Raw genomic sequence first — 24,241 nt, forward strand, 5'->3', positions numbered from 1 at the left:
CTATAGTATGTGTTCAGACCAAGGTTTAGTCCTTTAAATACATAATTGACTTTTCGTATTTAACTATAGATTAAATTGGCATATAACATTTAAGCTGACGAAGCATTTTAGCCCCATATATACTTAATATGTTGATTTTTTAAATGATTAGAGCAGCATTTATTTTTAAGCAACTCGTGCTGAAATTAGCTTTTTAAATTTAGAAGTTCGGCTTAAAATAGTTCATGTACGTTTGAAGAAACACTTAACCTTAAACGGTTTTAGTCCTTAAATACTTTATTTGGCTGGCTTTGGTAATTAACTGAAGATTACGTTTATTTTAATCGACTGTTTGCTTCTTCTTTCGTGTGTCAAACACGGAGCTCTGTTGACGAGAGCCATTTCAGAGTGTCATTGTCGAGGTCTCTGAGGCCTCGTTCCCCATGGGGTGGACGGTAGGTGGTACATTCCTCCACGATGTGATCCGCAGTTTGGTGTTGGGCGCCACATATGCAAGCTGGATTGTCGGTCAAGCCCCACTTCAGCATCGACGCTCCGAAACAGCCGACTCCAGTGCGGAGGCGGTTAAGATTAACCCACTGTCGCCGTGGAAGGTCCAGGCCTGTTACTTCATAAGGGCTGTCTATGTAGCGATGTAATCTTGTTTGTGGTGCTGCTGACCACCTCTCCGTCCACCGGTTCTTTACCCAGGTGTCCTTGGACATGCCATCTCTGACGACCTGTAGCATCGTCTTTGCCTGGGCAGCAAAGGAGTGCCTCGATTTTAGGCGTTGATGGCAAGTCTTATTAGTGAGAACTCTGTGCAGTAGATGTTGTTCGTTGCAGAGCGCTTTTCTACAGAGGGCTAGGGTCGCTGCCTCTCGGCGGATGTCAGGCGGTGCTATGCCGGCCAGCACGGGCAGCTGCTCGGTTGGCGTGGCACGTAGGCAGCCAGATATGACACGCAACGCACTATTAAGGGTAGTGTCCACCTTCTTAGCGTGGCTACTTCGGCACCACACAGGGGCACAGTACTCAGCAGCGGATAGCACCAGTGCCTGGACAGATATACGCAGCACCTTAGTTGAGCCTCCCCACGCAGTACCGGCCAGACGGCGTATAAGCGCAATGCGAGCGGTTGCCTTCGCCCTGACGCTGTCGACGTGATGCTTGAACGTCAGCGTTCTGTCAAGCTTGACCCCGAGGTATGTGGGGGTAGCATTATGCTCCAACAACGTGTTGTTGACTCGGATGTTTGTAGTACGCTTGGCTTCCCTGTTATTTAGGTGGAACATTGTGGCCATAGTTTTCCCCATGCTTAATTTTAGTCTCCAGTTCTTGAAGTAGGACGACAGGATCCCCATGTCTGCGGTTAGACCTTCTTCGGCTTCGCCCCATGTTGGCTTGCTGAATAGAATTGCAAGATCATCTGCATAGCCATATTTCTTCGACTGGGTGGCGGGTAAGTCGTGAATATATATGATAAATAACATAGGAGCAAGGACGGAACCTTGTGGTACGCCATTCCTCAGCTTTCGAGTCCTACTGCATTGACCGTTAATTGTGTGGAGCTGAAAGCTACGGTTACTCAGCATGTTTAAGATGAAGTTGACCATATGCATATCTGGGATCATCTTCAGGAGCTTTAGGTGAAGACCACGCAACCAAACGGTGTCATACGCAGCCGTGAGGTCGATGAACACGGCTCTGACTTTTTCACCAGCCTCAAACCCATTCTCTATATCTTGGCACAGTAGGGTAACCTGATCTGTGGTAGATCTGCCACTGCGGAAACCCGCTTGCTCCTTGGGCAATTGTGGATCGATAATAGGATTTAGGCGCGTGTGGAGAAGGACTGTTTGCTGAAATTGGTGGACAACATTTAAGATAAAGGGTTTCAGCCGCCAGAAGAGTTCATGTGCGTTTGAAGGAACACTAATTAGGATAGATGTTCGTTATCTGGCAACCAAAATACGCCCGCACTTCGCCTGACGGAATTAACCCGACGATACGTCAGAAAAAAAACCTAATTCGTCCCAAGGCAGGAAAAGCACACAAAACAAACCCAGAGCTGCCTAATCCGATTTTATTTAGCTAAAATACCTCAAACTTCAAGCAAACTAATTTAGGATCTTTGACCTTAGCATTAAGGCTCCCCGGAAACCACTGTAGGATATCAGGCGCGGTTTTTGGTGGAATATCATCAAAAAATGCGATTTTATAAATCATCTTTAAAGCAAGCGACTCTTCAAACAGGAAATGCGCAATTGGAGGAACCTCGTTTCGGGTAAACTTAGAAGTTTTGGTTAAAACTTCGGCCCGTGTCCTGGGTTAAGTTACCGGGGTTTTGGGGGAACAATGGCCTTTGATGACGTAACAGGAAAGTGCGCAACACGTAACAATGCAGTAGCGCGACTTTGAGGAAAATGTCAAGAGGGTCTACGGCGGGATCGCGACTTAATGGCAGCAGAATGTTTGACAAAAAGTTGCGGAAAAAAACTTTTACTTCTTAGAGTATCTTGGTTATTTGACAATATTTACGTCGAATTTTTGAAGATTAATCTGAAATATGTCTTAATATATTTACTACAAGCAGTCAACCATTGTAAACCTGCAACTAACAAATTTTGTTTTCGCGGAACGAAATTCGGAACATAATGGGAACACAATGCAATTCCCTTAAGAGATTATTCCCGATATACTTTACACAAGTTGAAAAGCTTTACATACCGGTATTTTTATCAAACGATTAACTCACGTTACAAAGGTTACCTGTTTTAGGCGTCCAATTATGACGTCATTTTGTGACGTTATTTCTGAAAATGTTCATGCGTTCGTGAAAATCATTCTACTTTCATGTCTGAAAGAACAAAACGCTTTTCGAACCGCAGTGAACGTAAAGCGTTCGCCTTTCGTTTACCTAAAGTATTTTGTTTGCAATTCCTCGTAAACGAGGTTAAATTATACCTTGGTCGGATTTTATAGCTTTCAACAACTTATATAGGCAGGTGACCAGTAGGTTTCAGGTTTTACAGGTTAAACGTGTTTTCACTAAAGTTCTTTTCTATTATACAATTATACACATACACGCCACATTAATAGGCAAGGAAAACTATAAAACAATTATAGCAATCTTGGCCGTATTTGTCCTATTCAACAACTGAAATATCAGTGGCACTGTGGACAAATTGTAATTTAGCACGACGCCTTTGGGCCAAAACAAACTTATCGGAATTGTCTAAGACATAGGCCTACTAGAAACATAACACAGATTGGAATAAACATAATAAAGCTATTAAGATAAAAATATTTTTTGGGAAAAAAAACAAAACAATTTTCTAGAATGAAAACAATTAAGCTATAAAAAATCGACGTGTCGTTGTTTACAAACATTTCGGCAATACATAATGTCTCATCAGTGTTTATTGCCGAAACGTTTGTAAACAGCGAAATGTCGATTTTATCGAATATAATGGCTTTAGTATTATTATTGAAATTACTAAAACAAACCGTGTTTTGCGTTTCAAATATAGATTCTGTTTTTGCATTTACGTGTTTAAAATAGGCCAAAAATACATTTTTTTTGGGGGGGGGTGCCCACGTACTCCCTAGAACCAACCCTGTCCATGATATTGTAAACAAATTATTATCTTGTGTTTCCAGGCAAACTCTCGGCGTTTGCTCGTTTAATTCCCACCGTTGCTTCAGCAAACGAAAGCGCGATCACGAGTGCAATTGTACAAGCATACAAGAACAATTCAAACGTGGAAGAAGTTAAGTTGCTCGCTTCCAACGCTGATGATCCAGATAACACTAGACATTACGAGATAATACTGACAACTCCAACGTTCCCCAACAGCAAGCCTCCACTTGTTACCAGTTCCCTGTTCACAAATTACTCCGTAGCATATACAAGTAAGTGCTGTTCTTAATGAAATACTTGAGTTTTCAGTGGATACTTGTAAGAACCTTAACTTCAAATTTGAAAATTTTGCAAACTGTCTGATAAAATAGGAAGTTCTATCTTAAATCGTGGAAAAAAATGAAATTCTTATCAATTAGAAACGTTTTTAGGAATTAATACTAATAATTTGTTTTTAAAGTACGTGAAGTTAATTTACCTTATTGAAAAAGGCGCATCTAATGAATTTAAATCTAATCGTATTAAAACTTTCATATTTTATATCGCACCTATTAGAAAACTGGATTTATATTTAACGAAAAATGAAAAACAAACTTAAATATTCAAATTTAAATAGGAATCTTTGTGAAAGGCCGTATTTGTCTAATTCTAACTAGGGTAATTAGGTGGCATTAAATATAAAGACAAATTGTATTAGAATCGTGACAATTTTTCGCATAACCGTGCTTATCAGGTCAAAGTAGAAACACAAGCAATTTTTTATCAATTGCAAATTTCAATTTTGGAGCATAATGGTTGGAGGTTGTAGTAAGACGTAATAAGAATATCAAAGCCCACACAGAAGTAGGTAGCATTTTGAACGTTTGAACATCAGATGTTGAAAATGAATAAAGAGTTTTCGAAACGTCCAAAATGATACCTACTTCTGTATGGGCTTTGATATTCTTATTACAAATGTCAATTGTTTCAGTTTCCAAACCCTACCAAAATGTCGGTGGTGATTTATCTGCCCAAGAAACTCAATGCACGCTACCAATTGCTACGAATGACACAAGAATTTGGACGCTGTACAACCAAACCGGGGAATCCGAGTCAAAGAAACTGATCACTTCCGATAAATCGCCTGCAAGTAGTCTGGCCGTCACATTCAGCTCAACAGGTTGGTAATAACTGGGGTTATATTGCTATTTTAAGGCATAATAGCTAAAGGTTAAGATAGATGTAGGATAAATTTGACAGAACATACAGAAGTAGGGAGCATTTTGTGAACGTTTCAATAAATCTTAAGATAATGGCTGGAGGCTGTAGTTAAACGTAAAATGAATATCATAGCTGATACAGTGCAGGTATTAGAGTAAAATGCGGGAATTTTCGGGCAATGTTTCGCTAAATTAAAACATTTATATGCACTATTACACATTCTATTTCGTGTTGTAATGAAGTTAACTACATGACTTACGTGCAATTTAATTCCTGCTTGCAAAACAGAAATTAAAATTAAAATATCGTTAATTGTCGCACCAGTTTACCAATTTAAAATTTTATTTGATTTAAATGTATTGTTGTGTAGTAGTTATTTTTGCAAACGACTTGTCTGGGACTGTTTAGAACATTGATTATAACTATAAGATGATGAAGGCCACTTAATTCTTACTTATTAGCAAATTTTTTTAGATAAATTTTTCTTACTTTTGTTGACAAATACCTACGCCAATCTCCATACAATTTCATATTTTCAAACTTTATTTACAGACCAACATTTTAATCGTTTTGTTTTGTTAATCACAGGTGTAACTACAGGAACTGGCACGCCATTATTTTCGTTCCAACCAAACCAAATGTACTTCATCGGCTACAGTTACTTCCTCAAGGATTGCTCTGCGGCCCAACCAGACCTCCAGTATTACAACTGGGTTTATGAAACCTTGTTCGCCAACAGAAACAAATACGCCACGTTTTATACAACGGGTAAGTCACTGGTAGCTCTTCTCGTGTGAACTTAAGTAAAGATTCAAGGTCACTTGGACCTCAAGATACTGTTTAAAATGACTTAACTAAAGTCTTTTGGACAATTGACTTAACTTCGACTTAACACGCCTTTATTCCAAAGTGACCTTGAATCTTACACGCCTTTATTCCAAAAAATAAGATGAATATAAAAAATTGTTAAAATACATCTTAAGCATTTACACATGCGTTTACTAAAACAAGTTTATATGCAAGCGTTTAGTACACACAGTGATCAATCGAAAAAAGACTTAAATCTTGTCAAGTCATGTTAAAACAGTGACTTAAATCTTTACACACAGAGCATTTACCAGTAAGCCAAACTGCTAACCGTGAATGCTTGTATGTTTCAGACGCTACATCAGCAGTTGGTCCTACATTCACAAGCCAACCGCAGAGCGATGGTACAAGTGTAAGAGTGACATTCCCCAACAAATTAAGCAGGGTTGTGAGTTACACACTTGAAGCTACATTAGCAAACGGGACAATTATCTCCACAAACCTCGCTGAAAATGCGTTGGACGCTGAAGGAAATTATTCGGTAAGTCGTGTGTCTCGAGAGATTGTCAAGTGTGCAGCGAAACTTTTTGGTATTTTGAAAATAGGGTAATCTAAATAAAACGTAAGGTTCGTACTATAAGACCGGGTAATCAGGTGGCACTCTATAAAGGCAACTTGTATTTTAATGTCGACAAGCTTTCACAACCGTGCTTTATCAGATTTATCGGAGTCTGATATATCCACATTGTGTTCTACTTCGTGCATTTTAATTCCTTTCATTTTTACTTTTACCTTATAAAGCACGGTGATTTCAGTACAATTTGTCTTTATTTTGTGCCACCTGATTACCCTTTTAGAATTAGACAAATACGGCCATTTACAAAGAAAATTTTAAAGAAACACCTTTATGAAAAGCCTGTGAGACTTGAATTCACACTAAAAATAAGAAAACTGATGCAATACATAAAAATTACCTAAAAGACAGTTCACGAAATACGCCCAGAGTATAATAATATAAACTTGTTCCAGGTTATAATGACCGGGCTGCCAAAGAACGCTACAACGTCAGTGCGTGCTTACGTCACACAACGTAACCAAGACGGTAAAGTGACGTCACCAATAAGTCTCGGCCCTTCGTTCAACGTCACAACAGGTAGGTTGAGACGTCACAATTGGTATATAAGACGTAGACGCATGAGTTTTAAAGTCGGAGATGTAAAAAATGGTAGGAAAAACAAAAACTTTAGTTAAATACTATTTTTTGCAGTGTTTCGGCCGCTTTTTAAATTAATCACACTGAACCCTGTTTTGTGTGTTTATTGCGCAGATTTTTCAGTAAAATCGGAAAGTTAAATAAAAGTACATAACTTAGGAATTTGAAACTAGTATGAAAGTTGTCAAAGTCTACTTCGGACTTTCGTTTTTCGTTCATTAAAAAAAATAGATTTTAAATTTTATATAAATAACAGAAAAACAGCTCCAAATCTAAACAGTTCCATGAAAAATGTATTTATTTTTCAGAGGAGGACGAATGCGTGACGTCATCGCCTTGCCCCCCTTACTCGACATGCGCCAATACACCAGGGGGGTACACGTGCACTTGCAACCCCGGGTTCGCGCCAAACGGCACCAAGTGTGACGACATAAACGAATGCTTGAACGCGAGCGTTTGCAACTCGATAACTGTGTGTGTCAACTTGGTCGGCAGCTACAGCTGTGACGGTGAGTAGTTTGTCCGATGGTTATTTCCGATACCCGATATTTTAGGCAAGAAGTATCGCGATCCAATTATTATTAAAGGAATTTCAGACATGATTTGCCATTAAATACAGCAATTTTTTGCGTGAAGCGTATTTTTTTTAAATAGGAGGTTAACAACTTGGATTTCTTTAATTTCTTAAAACTGAAGCTAAATTTTGCGCAGTTGAAAAAAAACTAACTAAAAAAAATCTTATAAAAGTTACAATTTCATCTAGTTTACCTGTTTGGCCATAGTAATGACGTCATTAGTTTTGGTTTTGGATTGGCACCGATACCACCCTAGTATCGGACGAGCACCGATCAACAACTCGGTATCGGGTATCGGTTCCGATCCGATATTATCGGACATCTCTAATACTAACTTTGGGGCGGTTTTGCTGTAGTCACTCTTTGTATAATTGTTACATCTTTATGTTTAATTTGTTGGTGGCAATATAAATAAAAGCAAGCATTGTTTTTAGCCATTCCCCAACCGACAGCATCGTTCACCGACGTTAATACAACCTACTTTAGAGTGATGTGGCTTGGGAATGTCACCCAAGGTCTTGAATACCAGGTTTGAACTAATAAAGTTACATACGACCCTATAACCGTATTGTGGTCATAAAACAAGGATTTTAGGGGTATATTGATGAAACTGATGGTTTGGGTTTATTTATTCAATATATTAATTTTAACTAACTGCGTAAATCTGCAAACATAGCATTTTTATGATTTTTTAAAGAGTGGAGTATGTTTGCATGTATTTCTGAAATGATGTACATTTAAGTCATTCTACTGAATAATTTTAATTAATAACGTCTCAGATTTTATGTACTATATACAACATATTTTAGAGTGTAGGTTATCTCTCTAAAATTGATACTACAAACCAACATCTATATTGCACAACAAATTCGCCTTCATCAAAGAAATCAGTTTGCCACTTTTACGTAGAATTTTACACACTGGCATTTAAAACAAGACGAAGCCGAAATAACTTTACTATCCTGCGCTTTAATGCCACCTAGCGACGAGTTTGACAAAACAAAAAAGGCTTGCAATCTCGATTGCCACTTTGCTGAACTATGCTTTACATTCAGTTTAAGGCTCAAAAGCATTTGTTCTAAACTGCGGACAATAAGTGAAACTTACATAGACACAATGTATACTCTGTAATCAAGCTATTCTGGAGTTGTACTGGCCAACACTAACGGCACCCATATATAGTAAACAAGATGCCTTCGGAGAGGCTTATCGCAAATCAGTCGTATTTTACGATTTTAATGTAAAAACAACAACAAAAGGAGCATTGCTGAAAGTAGAGAAGTTTTACCGCGAATGAAATTGTCACGCATGAAATTGTCAAAAGATGACGTCACAAAGTTACGTCATAACGGAACGTGAAAACAAGTAACCTTGGCTTAGAAAACCTGAGGTTACCGCTCGATGTAGTGAACAAAAATGTAACTGAAATCTTGGTTTAAATACCTGGTGAAAAATTACAATGTTTTATTGACATAAGTAACTAAATAAAATTATTTTACCGGTGCGCCGTCGGTGACCGTTTTGGCTTACGTCTAAGGAGTTGTTCTTTAAAAGGAAGTGATTTCAAGCTCCATTGACTGGCTATGAGATTAATACACGCCAAGCATGGTTAGTTAACAGCGCAAAACGTCTAAACCCTTTGGTATTTCATGAAATGGAGGAACTAATGACGGCCCCAAAGCGGCCATATTTCGAGAGGAACCTTTTGAAACAAAACGATAATCTCACAAAGCTAACAATATATATATTGATACATTTTGTGATTATTTGTCGCATGTTGTGCATCGACTAACTCAAATAGGGCCAAAAAAAGGCCTAGAAATTCTCGCGCGATGTTGGGTATTTATTGAAGGGGTTACCAATGTGGGTTTACCAACGCCAGTTTCGATCACGAGCCAATTGTTGCGTCAACAATCAACAATGCGCTATGACGTACGCGGGGTTTTCCAGCGTTGCTAGGCGACGGTCGGTTGTTAAGCTCGAGGAATGCCGACCCGAACCAAGTTGTTTTGTTCGTTTGTACCCAGGGTAGAAAATTAGTTTTGGGGTATTTCCAGCTGTATTTTTAGTTGTGCAATATCTTTAAAAGCTTGAACAGTAAATATCATTTCAGGTGATACACATTTGCATGAAAGTTATTTAGACCTTGAAGAAACATTATATAACTGTATCTTCAATTAACGTCTATAAGTCTACACAGCATTGTTTGTTGTTTCTACTATTCTGTGCCGAACATTAGATACCAATTGCACACATTGTGAGCCTGATTGAGCAAATAGCCCAAGTGGTGTTTACACATCCAGGTAAAAAATGAGCTTTTTAGTTTGCAATTTAAATACAATATCACAAATGACTCTAAAAAGCTATTTTAACAAGAACCAAAGTCTTAAACTAACGCTAGGTAAAAGGTTTTTGTACCACTCTAATAAACACACTATGGTTTTTACTTGTACGATAGTTTCGCCTGTACGACTGCTATGTGTGCATTGGACGTTGTTTAGTGTGGCGACAGAAGGGCCAGACATCAGATATATACGAACATAGCGCCTTTTAGGGTGTTTTAGCCGAAACGGTCTTTAAAAGTATAGATGTAAGTATGACTATAATAATTTTTAAATACTTAGTCTTAGATGAAACGCAACTTAGCGAAATTATATATATATCGTTGCCCTGAAGATTACCTGAATAGGTCATTGAAACGTTTGTACATGTAACTAAAATATATAACAAATTTATAATTGATAAAATGCCAGTAACAGTATATTCATGCGATAAAATGGTTCGGTGCCTTTTCAGATGCCACGAAACCTTAAAAACCTCCATATTCGTTTCTACATCTAAAAGTTTGTTATTTGTTGCAGGTGAATGTATCAGGTGCGGGAAGCAGTTGGTCGCAAACCACATCAGCTCTTTCTTTGGGTTTCGGAGGTTTAAGCCAAGGAACCAACTACACAGTTGTTATCAGTGTTGTGGGAAAAGCGGTGTCAAGCACATCAAGTCGAGCAACTGGTTCGTTGACGTTTTTATAAATATGTTTTAACAGTATAAGCCGCAATCAATCGAAGTTTAGACAGCATTTTAAAGATTTTACCAAGTGGAGATTAAACTATATACTTTCGGGCTTATTGGAAGCCCAAACTAGTAATTCCAAAACACCAAGGGGAACCTCCACTTCGCTGTCAAACTCTCATTTATTACCATACAGGTTTACAAATAACTTCTTTTAATTGGGGAGTGTTAAATTTACTTGGTCACAGACTTTACATGTCATTATTAAGTCGATTTCACAAATTCCTTTGCGTGACAGTATCCCTAAACAGTTGAAAAATATCAATTTTATTGAACCGTGCACATGTTTTGACCACCTAAATGCTGCTTAGATTATTTCCAGCCCACTAGTCTGGAACGTTTGTGTTGCCAGATCATCCCTGGTAAAGTTTGCGGTTTAATCCAGTCGAAATTGGTCAAGTGCGACATTACGCAGGTTGCTTAGTTCCGGATATTCTCGTGTGGGATTACTAAAGTTGTCCGATAATATCGGATCGAAGCTGATATCGATGCCAACTGGTAGGATCAGTACTCGTACGATACTAGGGTGGTATCGGTGCCGATCCGATACCAAATTAATATCGCAATTTTAGCTATGATTTGCTATCCAATGCAGTTATTCTACCTTAAATGGTAATTTCTTAAAAAAATAATAGGTTGAAAATTGAAGGTAACTAAACTTCATAACGCTAAAACAAATTTTGGCATATTTAATAGCCTAAAAAAATTACATTTAAACGTGTCAAATTAGTCTATTTTGCTTATTTGAGCATAGCAGGGACGTTTCTTGGTGCCGGATCGGACCTTAGATTATTTCCAGCCCACTAGTCTGGAACGTTTGTGTTACCAGATCATCCAGAAGGTAAAGTTCGCGATTTAATCCAGTCGAAATTGTCCAACTGCTGTAAAGCAGGCTGCACAAGCAAGTGTATAATTTAAGATTACTTGGCACTCGAAAATTATCGTGTGCGGTTGTATCCCAAAAATAATTATAATGAAAACGTCATAAGTATTATTTAGGTTTTTAGGACAAAATTTGTTTTACCGCTAAAAGTTTAGCTACCTTAAGTTGCAGGGTTGATATTGAATTACAATAGTCACTCGCTAGTCGGGCGAGAAATCAGCACTCATCCTGATAAAATAAACGCTAAAGATTTACGCAATATAATCGACCTCAGGCGTTGAATTTAAACATTATTGTTACAGTTCATGAAATGAAGACCATTAGTAGGTCTCATAACACCAGCCGATTTGCGTAAGGGCATTCGCCAGTAGGGCAAGTGGGTGTTAATCAACGCTCGCCTGGAACGAATAGCACTTGACATGGTAAAAATATCAACCCTAAGTTGTCAACCTGCAATTTTTAAAAACTACTTTTAAAGGTACAAATCGCTGCGTTGTAGCGTAAATCATGACTGAAATCCACAAGTCAATTGACAGAGATACCACCTTAGTATCGGACGAATACCGATACGATACCACCTTAGTATCGGACGACAACCGATTATTCCACTCGGTATCTAGTATCGATATACCATTTAATCACCTTACCTTCTGTCCTTTTCCTGAACAGTTCCCTCCAAGATCAGCGGATTTAATGTGACGTCAGTTGGCAGTGACTCAGCATATTTTGAGTGGCATGCTGCGTCATCCGGCGTCATAATAGGAATAACCTTGACCCCCGTGACCTCTGCAAGAAGAAAGAGAAGATCAACGATCAGCGAAAGCGTAAGAATAAAATAATTCTATACATGCCGGTATTTGTTTGATTTGATATTAGTTTATAAATTTAATACGAAAACCGTACATTGTGTTTCGAAAAATAGCTGCTGTAACCTGAATTTCTTATACCTTCAGGGTCAAGTGACTCGGTAACCATTTTGTGGTTCTTCGTTAATCCTCTGCTACTGTGTCCGCATTCGTATTAACAAATAAATAGTTATCTTATCTCATGAGGCAAAGAGGGGGGAATTGGCATTTAAAATTATATGTGACAATAATTTTTGAATTCTTACACCTTCACAGTCAACTGACTAGATAACTGTTTTATAATTATTTGTTGATTCATTGCTACTGTGTTAGCAATAGCGAATAAAAAGTTATCAGTTATATTAACGCACAGCTACAATTCCTTGTGTTTTATTCAGTTCACTGGCACCAGTGGAACGCTAAGTGGTCTGTCATCTGGTACTTCCTACAACGGAAGTGTTGTCCCCAAGATTGGCGCAAGTTCCGGCGAAGCTCTAGTGTTCAGCTTATCAACAAGTAAGAGCAAATAGCATAGCTAGATTTTTGTATATGGCCGTATTTGTCTAATTCTATATCGGGTAATTAGGTGGCACTGTATAAAGACAAATTGCGTGGAATTCTGGACAAGCTTTCACACAACCGTGCTTCATCAGGTCAAAGTAGAAATAAAAATGTCACGCAGATCCTTCTGTTACAATTTGTCTATATATAGTGCCTCCTGATTACCCTATACATAAATTTGGTAAGATGAGTTATTTAAGATTAATATGCCAAAAACTTTCAAGGCATTTAATAGAAATACCGGTATATCAAAATATCACGCGTTCGCTTTGCCGCAATGGTTTAAAAGTCTACAGGTGCGCCCTGGCCTAAAAAAGGTTAAAAACAGGGAGTCGAACCCGAACTTTTCATAAGATTTCAAGGAGCCGAACCGGAACTGAACCGAATAATTTGAAAGTACCTGAACCTTAACCGAACCCGAACCTATAAACAAAAGCGGTTCGCTCCTGCATGACGTCACAACTTTTATTTTACAGAGTCAAGTTACGCCATGTTCGAAATTTTATGAAAAAATATAAATATTGAATAAAAAAATCGTTCATTTTTTTATTTTTTAGATATTTCAATATTGAGTTACTGTTTTTTTTAATAAGTCACGTAACTTGGATTAGATGACTTACAATGCAAAGATTATTCTCTACATTTATCGACCCACATTTTGAGATTTAACGTAAATTAAATCTTATCTGAACCGGAACTTACGAACCGGTTTTGAAATAACGATGGTCGAACCGCAGCTGAACCGGAACTTTTAAATTTCTCGATACTGAAACCGGAACTGAACCGGATTCCGAAAAAATCCTTGAACCCGAACCGAACCTGAAAAGTCAAACGGTTGACTCCTTGGTTAAAAAACGGTGCTCAATATAAACACCATCACCAGGTTTTCCGTGGTAGCCTATTACCTATAGCTGAGCAACGTTCGTTTTACTGAAATAACGTACCATCGCGATTTATGCACGCTAACAAAGTGTTTCACCTTCAGGTCCATCAGCAGTCACAGGGGTCAATGTTGAACGAATTGGATCCGCTGTCAACGTTTCTTGGGCGCCCTCCAGTGGCGCGCAGTTTTACCGCGTGAAGCGAAATTCAAGTAACGTCACACAAGACGTGTCAGGTGAGTCGGTGTGCACTCAGGCGTGAACAAAACAGCAGATTATTTTTTTTTTACTGAAAATTATCAAAGTTTACAGAATCTAAAAAACAAAAAAAGTTTAATAATTTTTTTAAAAAGAGTGAAATGTTAGCTACGTTTTTTAACGCAAATAGTTTTTACAATATGTTGTACTACTTTTAATACGTATTTTCTTAACCATGAATAAATCCTGTTATATTTATACCTTTACCGATTTGTATAGTTATAAAAGTGTATTTATTTAGTGAATTTACAAGCTTATGCATACACCTTTTAATACCCACGTGTCTCTGTTGTTTAAAATATAAATAAAGCAAGTTTTTTCCTCTTAAGATAATTACAAGATAAATATCAGGACGAGCAAATGTACATTCAACCAAAGAGGCGTCACAGGAGTCATGCCCCCTTCCCCAAAAAAGTCGAAATATTGTACTCCTAATTATATATAATTTGATTTTTCTGTTTGGTAGCTGCTTCCGTATTAGGTTAATAAACATAGTTTACCTACTCAGCATACGTTGTCTAGGCTCTTGCACTTTAACAACGTAGTTTGCGGCAATATCAGTTTCAAAATTGGTACTGCGCATGCGCACGTCGGAATCAGGTAGTTTTACGTGGTCCTACTGGAGTCTCGAATCCGCAGCCCTTGTTTAAATTAAAAATATTTGCCCCCACCAAAACTTTTATCTGACAGCTCCACTGCGTTCAACCAAATGTGTTTTACGTTTCAGTCACATCTCTCGTTTACAATCTGACGCAAAATATCAGCGATGAAGTTCAAGTTCAAGCTTGTATCAACGACACTCACCAGAATAAAATCAGATGCAGCTCAGTCGTAACTAAAGCAGTTCCAGCAGGTAAATATCATAATAGCAATCAGTAAAAGCTAACAGCAACTAGAGATAAAAGTATAACTGTTACGTGAAAATATTATTATCAATATGCGAGTATGCAATTTGATATTTTCATTCTTTTTGGATATTCGATACTTTAAATAAAAAAATGATAAAATTAGGACTTCTGTGTTAGGAATAAAATTTATTTGTTCGTATTGCTCACAAAATACACTTAGTCTGTGCCAATTTTTAAAGTGTGAAACGTTTATCCTAATTATTTTGGATATCAATGAAAAAAATTAATATCAGTTTGTCAAATTGTTGAAACGTGTTCAGATTTTTAATCGTTTACAGTCATCAGGTTTCAATTTTACATATTTTAGGTCTGATTTTAACAGCCCTCATATTTTTTAACATCTTTAGGTTGACTTTATAAATATGCCACCCTTATGAATTGCAGACACAACATGTGATACGTGCCATGCAAATGCAACATGCATTGACTTCAGCTGCTCCTGTAATGCCGGGTTCACTGGAAATGGAAATTCGTGTGTGGATATTGATGATTGTACCAATTCTCCAAACCCTTGCGATTCAAATGCAACTTGCACCAACACAGATGGTAGTTACACTTGTGCCTGCAAGACTGGTTATTCTGGTGATGGTTACACTTGTTTAGATATTAATGAGTGTACCAATTCATCAAATTTATGCCATTCAAATGCAACTTGCACCAACACAGATGGTAGTTACACTTGTGCGTGCAAAACTGGTTATTCTGGTGATGGTTACACTTGTTTAGATATTAATGAGTGTACCAATTCATCAAATTTATGCCATTCAAATGCAACTTGCACCAACACAGATGGTAGTTACACTTGTGCGTGCAAAACTGGTTATTCTGGTGATGGTTTCAGTTGTTCAGATATTAATGAGTGTACCAATTCATCAAATTTATGCCATTCAAATGCAACTTGCACCAACACAGATGGTAGTTACACTTGTGCGTGCAAAACTGGTTATTCTGGTGATGGTTACACTTGTTTAGATATTAATGAGTGTACTAATGCTTCAAATTCTTGTCATTCAAATGCAAATTGCACCAACACAGACGGTAGTTACACTTGTGTCTGCAAGACTGGTTATTCTGGTGATGATTTCAGTTGCTTAGACATAAATGAATGTACCAAATCACCAAGTCCATGTGATTCAAACGCAAATTGCACCAACACAGATGGTAGTTACACTTGTACCTGTCAAAAATGGTATACTGGAAATGGAAGTACATGTGAATCTGTTGGTGGTGAAAACACTTCTTGTGTGGAACAAACCGACGGTTCTTGCTTGTGCAAGAAAGGCTTCAAACCATTTGGAAAGACTTGCAAGAAAGCTTGTGATTTCTGCCACAGAAACTCGTCCGAATGCAGCGGACCGCTGGAGCCTTGTTACTGTGGAGACCAACAGTGCGGAAAGACAGAGCGTTGCTCAAGTAACAATACTTGCAGGTAAATAAATTCGCAATTATACAGTTGTAGCATACTATTAATTCTTGGCCGTACTATTGTAATAACGATATTTTTACAATTTATAGAAAAAAACAAAAAAGTCTCCAACCGACTAACCGAATCAGTCGATCAATTTTTGATATTTTCCGGTATGACTTGAGGTCGTGAGTTTGAATCTCACCGCAGGTTTGTTTTTCTAGACTGCCATGCATTGAACCCCTAAATGATCGAATGATTCGGTTAGTCGGTTGAAGACTTGGGTCCTATAATACGTAAGCCGTTATCGTTGACCAAACTACAACATAAGGGTTAGACCACAGTTTGTTTGTACATGTTGGGTTAAATTGTTTTGCTTTATTCCACTTACTTTGGGTTAGCCTAAGACAATGGTGAAATTAGGCCGGAACGGTCTGAAACAGCGTTGTGACAACATGTCTTAAAACTGTCATGCGTTCAAATAAAAAAATTAGCATACTTCCACCTCTTGTTTTGGCAAAACTTTCACTACGCAGACGCTCTAAAACTGCTTTACGAACCAAACTTAGGAAAGCTACCCTTTAATGAACACACATGAGTGGCCTACCAAATCAATACAAACACAATACCCAATGTTTTCTGCTCTTGTTTTCAGCTGCAAGGAAGGATACGCGACGGCCAAGGGAGACAGCACTTGTTATCCAAAGTGCGAGACTTGCACCAGCAATGCTTGTGAACAGTGCGTCTGCGGCAAAATAAAGTGCGGAGAAAATGAGAGATGTTCGTCTGAAGCAACTTGCATGGCAATTACCACAGGCAAGGACATTAAAAAAAATATTTATTAACTAAAATAGCTCATCGTGTCTTTATATATTCAACGTTTAGGCGACCCATTCAAGCTCATCGTGTCTTTATATATTCAACGTTTAGGCGACCCATTCAAGTCACATTCTTTAGGGTTTTTTGTGTTAAGGTATATTTGAGTCACAGGGTAGTAATTCTTAATTTTCATTTGTTTTAAGTATCTGTCATTGTTTGGATCAAATAAATACAAAAGTAACCACAACAACACATTAAAATCTGCCAAAGATTCCTTAGCTGAAATAATGCCAGCCCCAACAAATACCCCACTACACAGCGCTCAACGAAACCAAACTGGGGTATCCCCTTCGCACTGATTCCAATGTGAGCTCAGTAAAACAGGGGCAACAGCCTGTACCTCTTACCAATCCATCATAACAGAGCGCTCTGTGCACAAAGACCTGTAGTTGTTATGATCCTAGATAAATAAGCCGAATACCTTTTTTATGCCGCCTCTAGAAAACGTGCACCTTATTTGTCAATACCTCACTATTGACCTACTTCAACCACAAAATGATCAAAATTACAAAAACCATAACCGTCAGACGATATTTGCTTGTTTTGAGAAAGGTGTAATATCTCACATAACGTAACAACGAAGATCTCTAAGGCCACAATTAAAACTACACGTTTCAGTTTAATGATATAGAATGCATTTTTTTAGCTATGTATAAGGCTCCATAAAGGCCTTATTCTGATGGCCCATAAGAAACGAAAAATAATAGACCAGTCAGCATACAATTCCCAAAAAACTTCAGCATTAATTAACAGGAATACGGATTTGGAACAGTATGATTTGCAGCCTTACTGATTTTAAATTTGGTATTGCGTATGCGCACATCGGACTCGGGTAGTCATATCAGTCCATTGCCCCCAGTGGCGTATCCAGTGGGGGCGGGAGTTCTTACCACCCATTTTTGTAAGTGATATTATCGCTTTTGCTTCGTTTTTGTCATGGTTTAGCAAACTGTTCGAAGCGGCGTGCTTTTTAAGTAATTGGGTCACGCGTCTTAATCTAATGCGAAGCCAAAATCGAGCGCCAAACGCCGTTTTTCGTCTTTAGTTTGGTCGACCGTAAACGCGGGATGGTTTTTCTCTTTCGTTATTTGTTTAGGTCAGTGGTTCTCAACCTTTTTTCTTTCGTGGCCCATTTACCTTGCAAAAAAATTCTGTGGCCCAATAGAATTTTCATGAAAGAAAAAACTTTAAAATAGGTTTAGAACAAAACACAGCAGAACATATTTCAAAACAGATTATTTAATCAACCGTGCATTAGTGAGATACTTGCGGCTGAACAAAAAAATTACATTTCTTTTTAATTCCTCCCAAACCATTATTCCTTTAAAATGAAATATAATGACGCAAATGAAACTAAATCTAGCTTTTCAAATTGGTCTGTGGCCCACTTCAAATGTTCTTATGGCCCCCACTGGTTGAGAAGCGCTGGTTTAGGTTGACTGATTAGTGATTAGCAAGTATTCGACAATTGACAACGCTAAGTCAAACCTTATTTATTTTTTTCTCGCTAAAAAACGTCAAGTTATACGCAGTATGTTTCTCGCTGTTCGTTCTCTGCGCTTATATCCGATGTTGGTGTAACATCGACATTTGTTTAAATGAAGCAGATTCTTAAAAGGAGGTATAATGGTGACTGTCGTGCGCGTTTTAAAGTATAAATTTTTAAGTAATGATAGTTAACGCAAAATTATGCTCTTTATGCATACTCTAAGACCACGTGCTAAGGTGCAATGGACACGACTTATTTCCCCTCAACCAAAGCTTGTAATTTAGCTGACGTGGCACACACCTCGGCGCAGATGTTGCGCCAATCGTGGCATAATAACAGCCGGTAAAAACGATATTCGTTTAGTATTGCACGTGGTGAAAGACGTGCTTGTAATTTAGCGCTTGTTCTGTTCATGGAACTTGATAACTGCGCTGCTGATAGTCGAATTATGTATGATTCTACCACAATTAAACACTCATATTTCACGGTCTTGGTTTGTTTTTTGCCTAAAGTTAACAATTGTACACCGTGATTTCGCAGCTGGCGCCTGACAGGATTGTGGACGACGCACGTGCTCGCTTTTGCTGGACGTATTTGGTGTTTCTGGGTTTTTTCTATCACGTCTTGCAATCACCATTCTATGACGTCATACTTTCACTGTTTTAATGACGTCATTATTCATTAACATCAGGCGAAAAATAGGGGAATTCCCTTAGTTGAAAATTCAGGACCCCTGATTGCCCCCACTGGAAAATTTTCTGCGGGCGCCCCTGATTGTGTCGCTTTGTATTTACGGGGTGTTGTTGTTTGTAGGACTAGCCTGGTGGTGGATTCTCATTATTTGCATTGCCATCCTTTTACTACTGATCCTGGTGATATTCTTGGTGGGCAGATGGTGGTACATAGAAAAATATTGCGTAAGTTCAACCATTCGTGCTAAATCTGAAAGAGCTAAACTATAATTTTCACGTTTTGTGAAGACCAACTGTGACAAAATGTTTAATAAAAGCAAATAAACCTTGGAGCATACTAATAATGTATCTTCAATTTGATAAAAAATTAAATTGCCAAGTCATAAAAACAATGGGTTAATTTTAAACTACGTTATCCAAAAAACAATTCAGCTACGACAGAATTGTAATAGTTGTAATTCCACTTGTATTTCGGTGCTAAACGTTTTCTTAATTTTAAAGCGCCTTTTTCCGATATGCAAATGAAAGCAATTTAAATATGTTTTGTCGGCGTTTTAAATGTTCAACAGTCAGTGCTAAAATATTTATTTATCAATTTTTTTACTTTACAAACCATTTGGTGGCAAGAAGCCGTTCTGTATCTCGACATTTTGTAAATTTATGAATGAATTCTATAAAACCACCAGACGGGAAACTACCGAATGTGGACTTGGCGGAACAAGCGAAACCACAACGAATCGCGCTACCAGCTCAGCGAGCGCGTCGATGACGTCAGGGACCCGAAAAACAGCAGCACAACTGGATCCTATGACGTCACAAAGGAAGTTGCCATTGACGACGGAACTGACATCAGAATGAACGGAAACGCCCATAGCAACAGAGATGTAACCCATAGCAACAGAGATGTAACCCATAGCAACGGAGATGTCGCCCATAGCAACGGAGATGTCGCCCATAGCAACGGGAATGTTCCTCATAGCAGCGAAGACGTCGCCCATAGCAACGAAGATGTCGCCCATAGCAACGCGGCGAATTCCTTTTATCCGTCACTTGACAACCCAGCTTTCTCTGCGAACGAGACGAATCCTGATGACATCATACTTGAAGAGGCGCCCGGGTATGAGGTCATACCTCACCTGACGTCACCAAACGACGTAGATGATGACGTGAGTGACTCTGACAACGACAGCAGAACAGGCTCTTATGACGTCACTGTACCAGAAAGTGATCGAAATCGCTATGAAGGCGCACTAGTTCGAACTACTGCTGCAACAGGGGAGGATCAAGAAACGTCTGGGGAGTCATGACCTGGCGGCTCTGCAACGAAACCATGAGCCAAAATAAAAACTTTTAGCTGCACCAAAAAGTACAGTACAATGAATGTTGTACGGCTGTCACGCGGCCGTAAATTAAAGATATTTTCTAAAAAATTTTCTAAATTGCAGAGTTGAACATGATTTGCTTTCTTTACATCAATTTAGTCAAAAAGAAATAAAAAGTACAAAAAGCATTTGAAGCATAATGAACAAGTTATGCCACTATTGAGATTTAAAATCGCAAAAATGATGAAATTATTGAAACCTATCAAAGAACTTTATCAGCAGCGTTTTATCTACATGATACAACTGAAATAACAATTAAACCAGTGTTTCTTAACCTTTTTTACTTGGGGGCGCACTAAGAGACGTATGAAAACGTGGAGGCGCACCTTACGAGCGAAGCGAGCGCAAACATTTTGAGGTGTACCGTTATTTCTCTTAAACTGCCTGCATTTTTTATTATGTGGGATTTATAGTTGCATATCTTTAAAGAGACTTCCAGCCTTTGAGACTAAAAACGTTATTTTGTCCATTAAAGTCTTAATCCATTTAATTTTGGACTTATTTCGACATGTTTTTTCCTTTCGCTCGCGGCGCACCAAGCAGCCTTCCATGGCACACCAGTGCGCCGCGGCGCACCGGTTGAGAAACGCTGAATTAAACAATAGCTTGCCGCCCACTAAAAATCGCCAAATGGCCCAGATTTTAAATGTCCAGGTGCAGGTACAAAGCTGTTAAACGCAAATGCCCATTTTCACCATTTTTTGCAAACTAATTGACGAGAAATTAGAATTTATTTTGATCATTAAATACTCTAAATAATATCCCGCTTTCCCCGTTAACAGAAAGATGTTTTGTAACAGTCCATAAAATAATAAACGAGTACGCAAATAAAATGTGTGGTAAAAGGCGAAAGATTTTTACGACGTTGATAAAAGTTTCCACAGAGCTGCACACGTTATAACTTGACGCAAATGTAAGCTTCGAAAAAAAGTTGGCACCACAAATGTCCACTAAATGTCGCTAAAGAGTGGTTGCGCTGACAAATATTTTGTTTTTAAGCCATCCACAGCTCGGGGTTTTGCCCAGCAAACACAAAAGAGTATGTAAAGCCCGAACGAACTTGTTTTCGAATGTGGCTGCGACGACATAAAAACTTGACGATCCAATTAAACTTAGTACCTGCAATAAACTGATCAAATATAACCGAGCCGCCGAAAGGTCCGTTTTAATGAGCGCAATTTGTTCTCTGTTAGTCGATAATTCTGTAATGTCACCGACTGCGTTGTATTCTTTGTCTAATGATACTGTGTTGAATTACATTCTGTTTGGAAATCCTGATTTAATTTGCTCTGAATCTCTCCTTTTATTTAACGCTGTGCATGACTTTTTGTTAGCTTTGAGTAGATTTTGATGTAAATTCTTTCTAGTGTCCAATATTGAGTCTTTACGTGTTGTTCCTTAAAACCGTTTGTTCTTCGTTATAATGGTGTCACGACAAAAGGCTTTCTTCAGTCGTAAGACTGCCACCTGATTGTCGTTAAATCAATAAAAAAAATATAACCGAGTTAAAAGGAGTGCGACTGAACCACACCACATTGTAAAATTCATGTTGTCGGTGGGACATACACTTAACAGTGTTTTCGATTTTTAAAATTATTCAAAAAAAAAACGTAATACATATGTTTTGTTTCGAGTTTTTTTTAACATTTGTAATACGTTTTGGTGCCTGCATTGGAAAAAACTAGGTTATGCGTTAAGTTACAACAACTAGATTATTAATTATAAATAGTTTTATGGATTTGTTTGTTAGTAATTAGAATTATTATGGATTAAACAATAAGTCATATACTAAAGCTCTGTCGTTTTCTGATTTTCTTTTAAATTGCTTGAGTATTATATCGCGTACGTCGCGTTGCTAGTAAATCTGTCGGGAAGGCAGGAAGTTAAAATCAGCTTGGTTAGGGACAGCAAAAAAATCTTTGACAAGAGATTGCATTTAAGGAAAGCTCGTTAGGGCAGTCAATGCAATACTTGATAAAAAAAAAATTTCCTTGATTAAAACAACTGTTATTGAAAACTATAAAATTTTTAGTTAGATTGTAAAGCACGGACGAGTACCGATACTGTCGGACGAGTACCGATACAACCGCTTTAAATCGGATATCAACTTTAATCTGATATAATCGGACAACGTGAGACGCGAGTTCGAACCTATTTAGAGGCAAACTTTATCGAATATATCAATTCGATTTCTACGCAACAAAATAAGACTTGCAAAGAACACGAAAAATTTCCATTTTTTGCAAACTACTTGACGAGAAATTAGAATTTATTTTGATCATTAAATACTCTAGTTAATATCCCGCTTTCCCCGTTAACAGAAAGATGTTTTGTAACAGTCCATAAAATAATAAACGAGTACGCAAATAAAATGTGTGGTAAAAGGCGAAACATTTTCACGACGTTGATAAAAAATTCCAAGGGCTGCGCCATACGTCACAATTTGATACGAATTTATGCTTCGAGCAAAAGTTTGCACCACAAATGTCCACTAAATGTCGCTAAAGAGTGGTTGCGCTGACAGATATTTTGTTTTTAAGCCATCCGCAGCTCGGGGTTTTGCCCAGCAAACACAAAAGAGTATGTAAAGCCCGAACGAACTTGTTTTCGAATGTGGCTGCGACGACATAAAAACTTGACGATCCAATTAAACTTAGTACCTGCAATAAACTGATCAAATATCACGGAGCCGCCGAAAGGTCCGTTTTAATGAGCGCAATTTGTTATTTGTTTGTCAGTAATTCTGTAATGTCACCGATTACGTTGTATTCTTTGTCTCATGCTACTTTGTTGAATTACATTCTGTTTGGAAATCCTGATTTAATTTGCTCTGAATCTCTCCTTTTATTTAACGCTGTGCATGACTTTTTGTTAGCTTTGAGTAGATTTTGATGTAAATTCTTTCTAGTGTCCAATATTGAGTCTTTACGTGTTGTTCCTTAAAACCGTTTGTTCTTCGTTATAATGGTGTCACGACAAAAGGTTTTCTTCAGTCGTAAGACTTCCACCTGATTGTCGTTAAATCAATAAAAAAAATATAACCGAGTTAAAAGGAGTGCGACTGAACCACAGCACATTGTAAAATTCATGTTGTCGGTAGAACATACTCTTAACATTGTTTTCGATTTTGAAAACAATTTAACAAAAAACGTAACACAGACCGGGGATGTCCGATAACTCTGGATCGTAGACGATATCCGATACCAAGTGATATAGTATCGGTACTTGACCGATACTAGGGTGGTCAAAATCTTCGTCCAAAAGTGAAATATTTTTCAATTTATCGTGTTTTAAAAGCTCAACGACTCAGACAATGTCCCTCGAGGAATTTTATTACAGCAGTCGACAAACGAGCCGATTAAATTTTATTCTGGCCGTAAACAAGCCATTTGTAGATTCAATCCGCTTTTCCGAAACTATCGGGCGTAATTGGTGCAATTCCAAGTCCTAACAAAACAAATAAGGAGCAAGAGACGGTAAAATGACACAGAAAACCTAGTTTTTACTTGTTGTTTGAATTTGTCGCAGTCGGTATATGTTTTGTTTCGAGTTTTTTTTAACATTTGTAATAA

General features: G+C 38.0%; 2 protein-coding genes across 2 annotated transcripts in view; both read left to right on the top strand.

The window, feature by feature from the left end:
* The window catches only part of LOC146157591 (uncharacterized), a 53,874-nt gene extending 31,655 nt beyond the window's left edge, over positions 1-22,219 (top strand). The window contains exons 9-13 of the mRNA XM_083388266.1: positions 7,193-7,294; positions 15,207-16,251; positions 16,883-17,043; positions 19,409-19,512; positions 19,974-22,219. Of these exons, the coding sequence (XP_083244392.1) occupies positions 7,193-7,294; positions 15,207-16,251; positions 16,883-17,043; positions 19,409-19,512; positions 19,974-20,594 (2,033 nt within the window). The 3' untranslated portion in view covers positions 20,595-22,219. The remainder of the gene's footprint in view (positions 1-7,192; positions 7,295-15,206; positions 16,252-16,882; positions 17,044-19,408; positions 19,513-19,973) is intronic.
* Positions 2,338-6,982, top strand: LOC146157593 (uncharacterized). Its single transcript, XM_083386809.1, has 7 exons — positions 2,338-2,374; positions 3,643-3,894; positions 4,593-4,781; positions 5,411-5,590; positions 5,983-6,170; positions 6,659-6,782; positions 6,957-6,982. The coding sequence occupies exons 1-7, from the start codon at positions 2,338-2,340 to the stop codon at positions 6,980-6,982; spliced, it is 996 nt and encodes a 331-aa protein (XP_083242935.1).
* Positions 22,220-24,241: the final 2,022 nt, after the last annotated feature.

Source organism: Ascidiella aspersa, chromosome 4 (assembly GCF_963924565.1).
Source record: "Ascidiella aspersa chromosome 4, kaAscAspe10.2, whole genome shotgun sequence".
NCBI classification, from domain to species: domain Eukaryota; kingdom Metazoa; phylum Chordata; class Ascidiacea; order Phlebobranchia; family Ascidiidae; genus Ascidiella; species Ascidiella aspersa.

Excerpts from the sequence above, each read along its gene's own strand:
- LOC146157593 (XM_083386809.1), top strand. The coding sequence starts at position 2,338 with ATGGCCTTTGATGACGTAACAGGAAAGTGCGCAACAC. Across the intron at positions 4,782-5,410 it reads CGTCACATTCAGCTCAACAG|GTGTAACTACAGGAACTGGC; the intron begins GTTGGTAATAAC and ends TGTTAATCACAG. Across the intron at positions 5,591-5,982 it reads CGCCACGTTTTATACAACGG|ACGCTACATCAGCAGTTGGT; the intron begins GTAAGTCACTGG and ends TGTATGTTTCAG.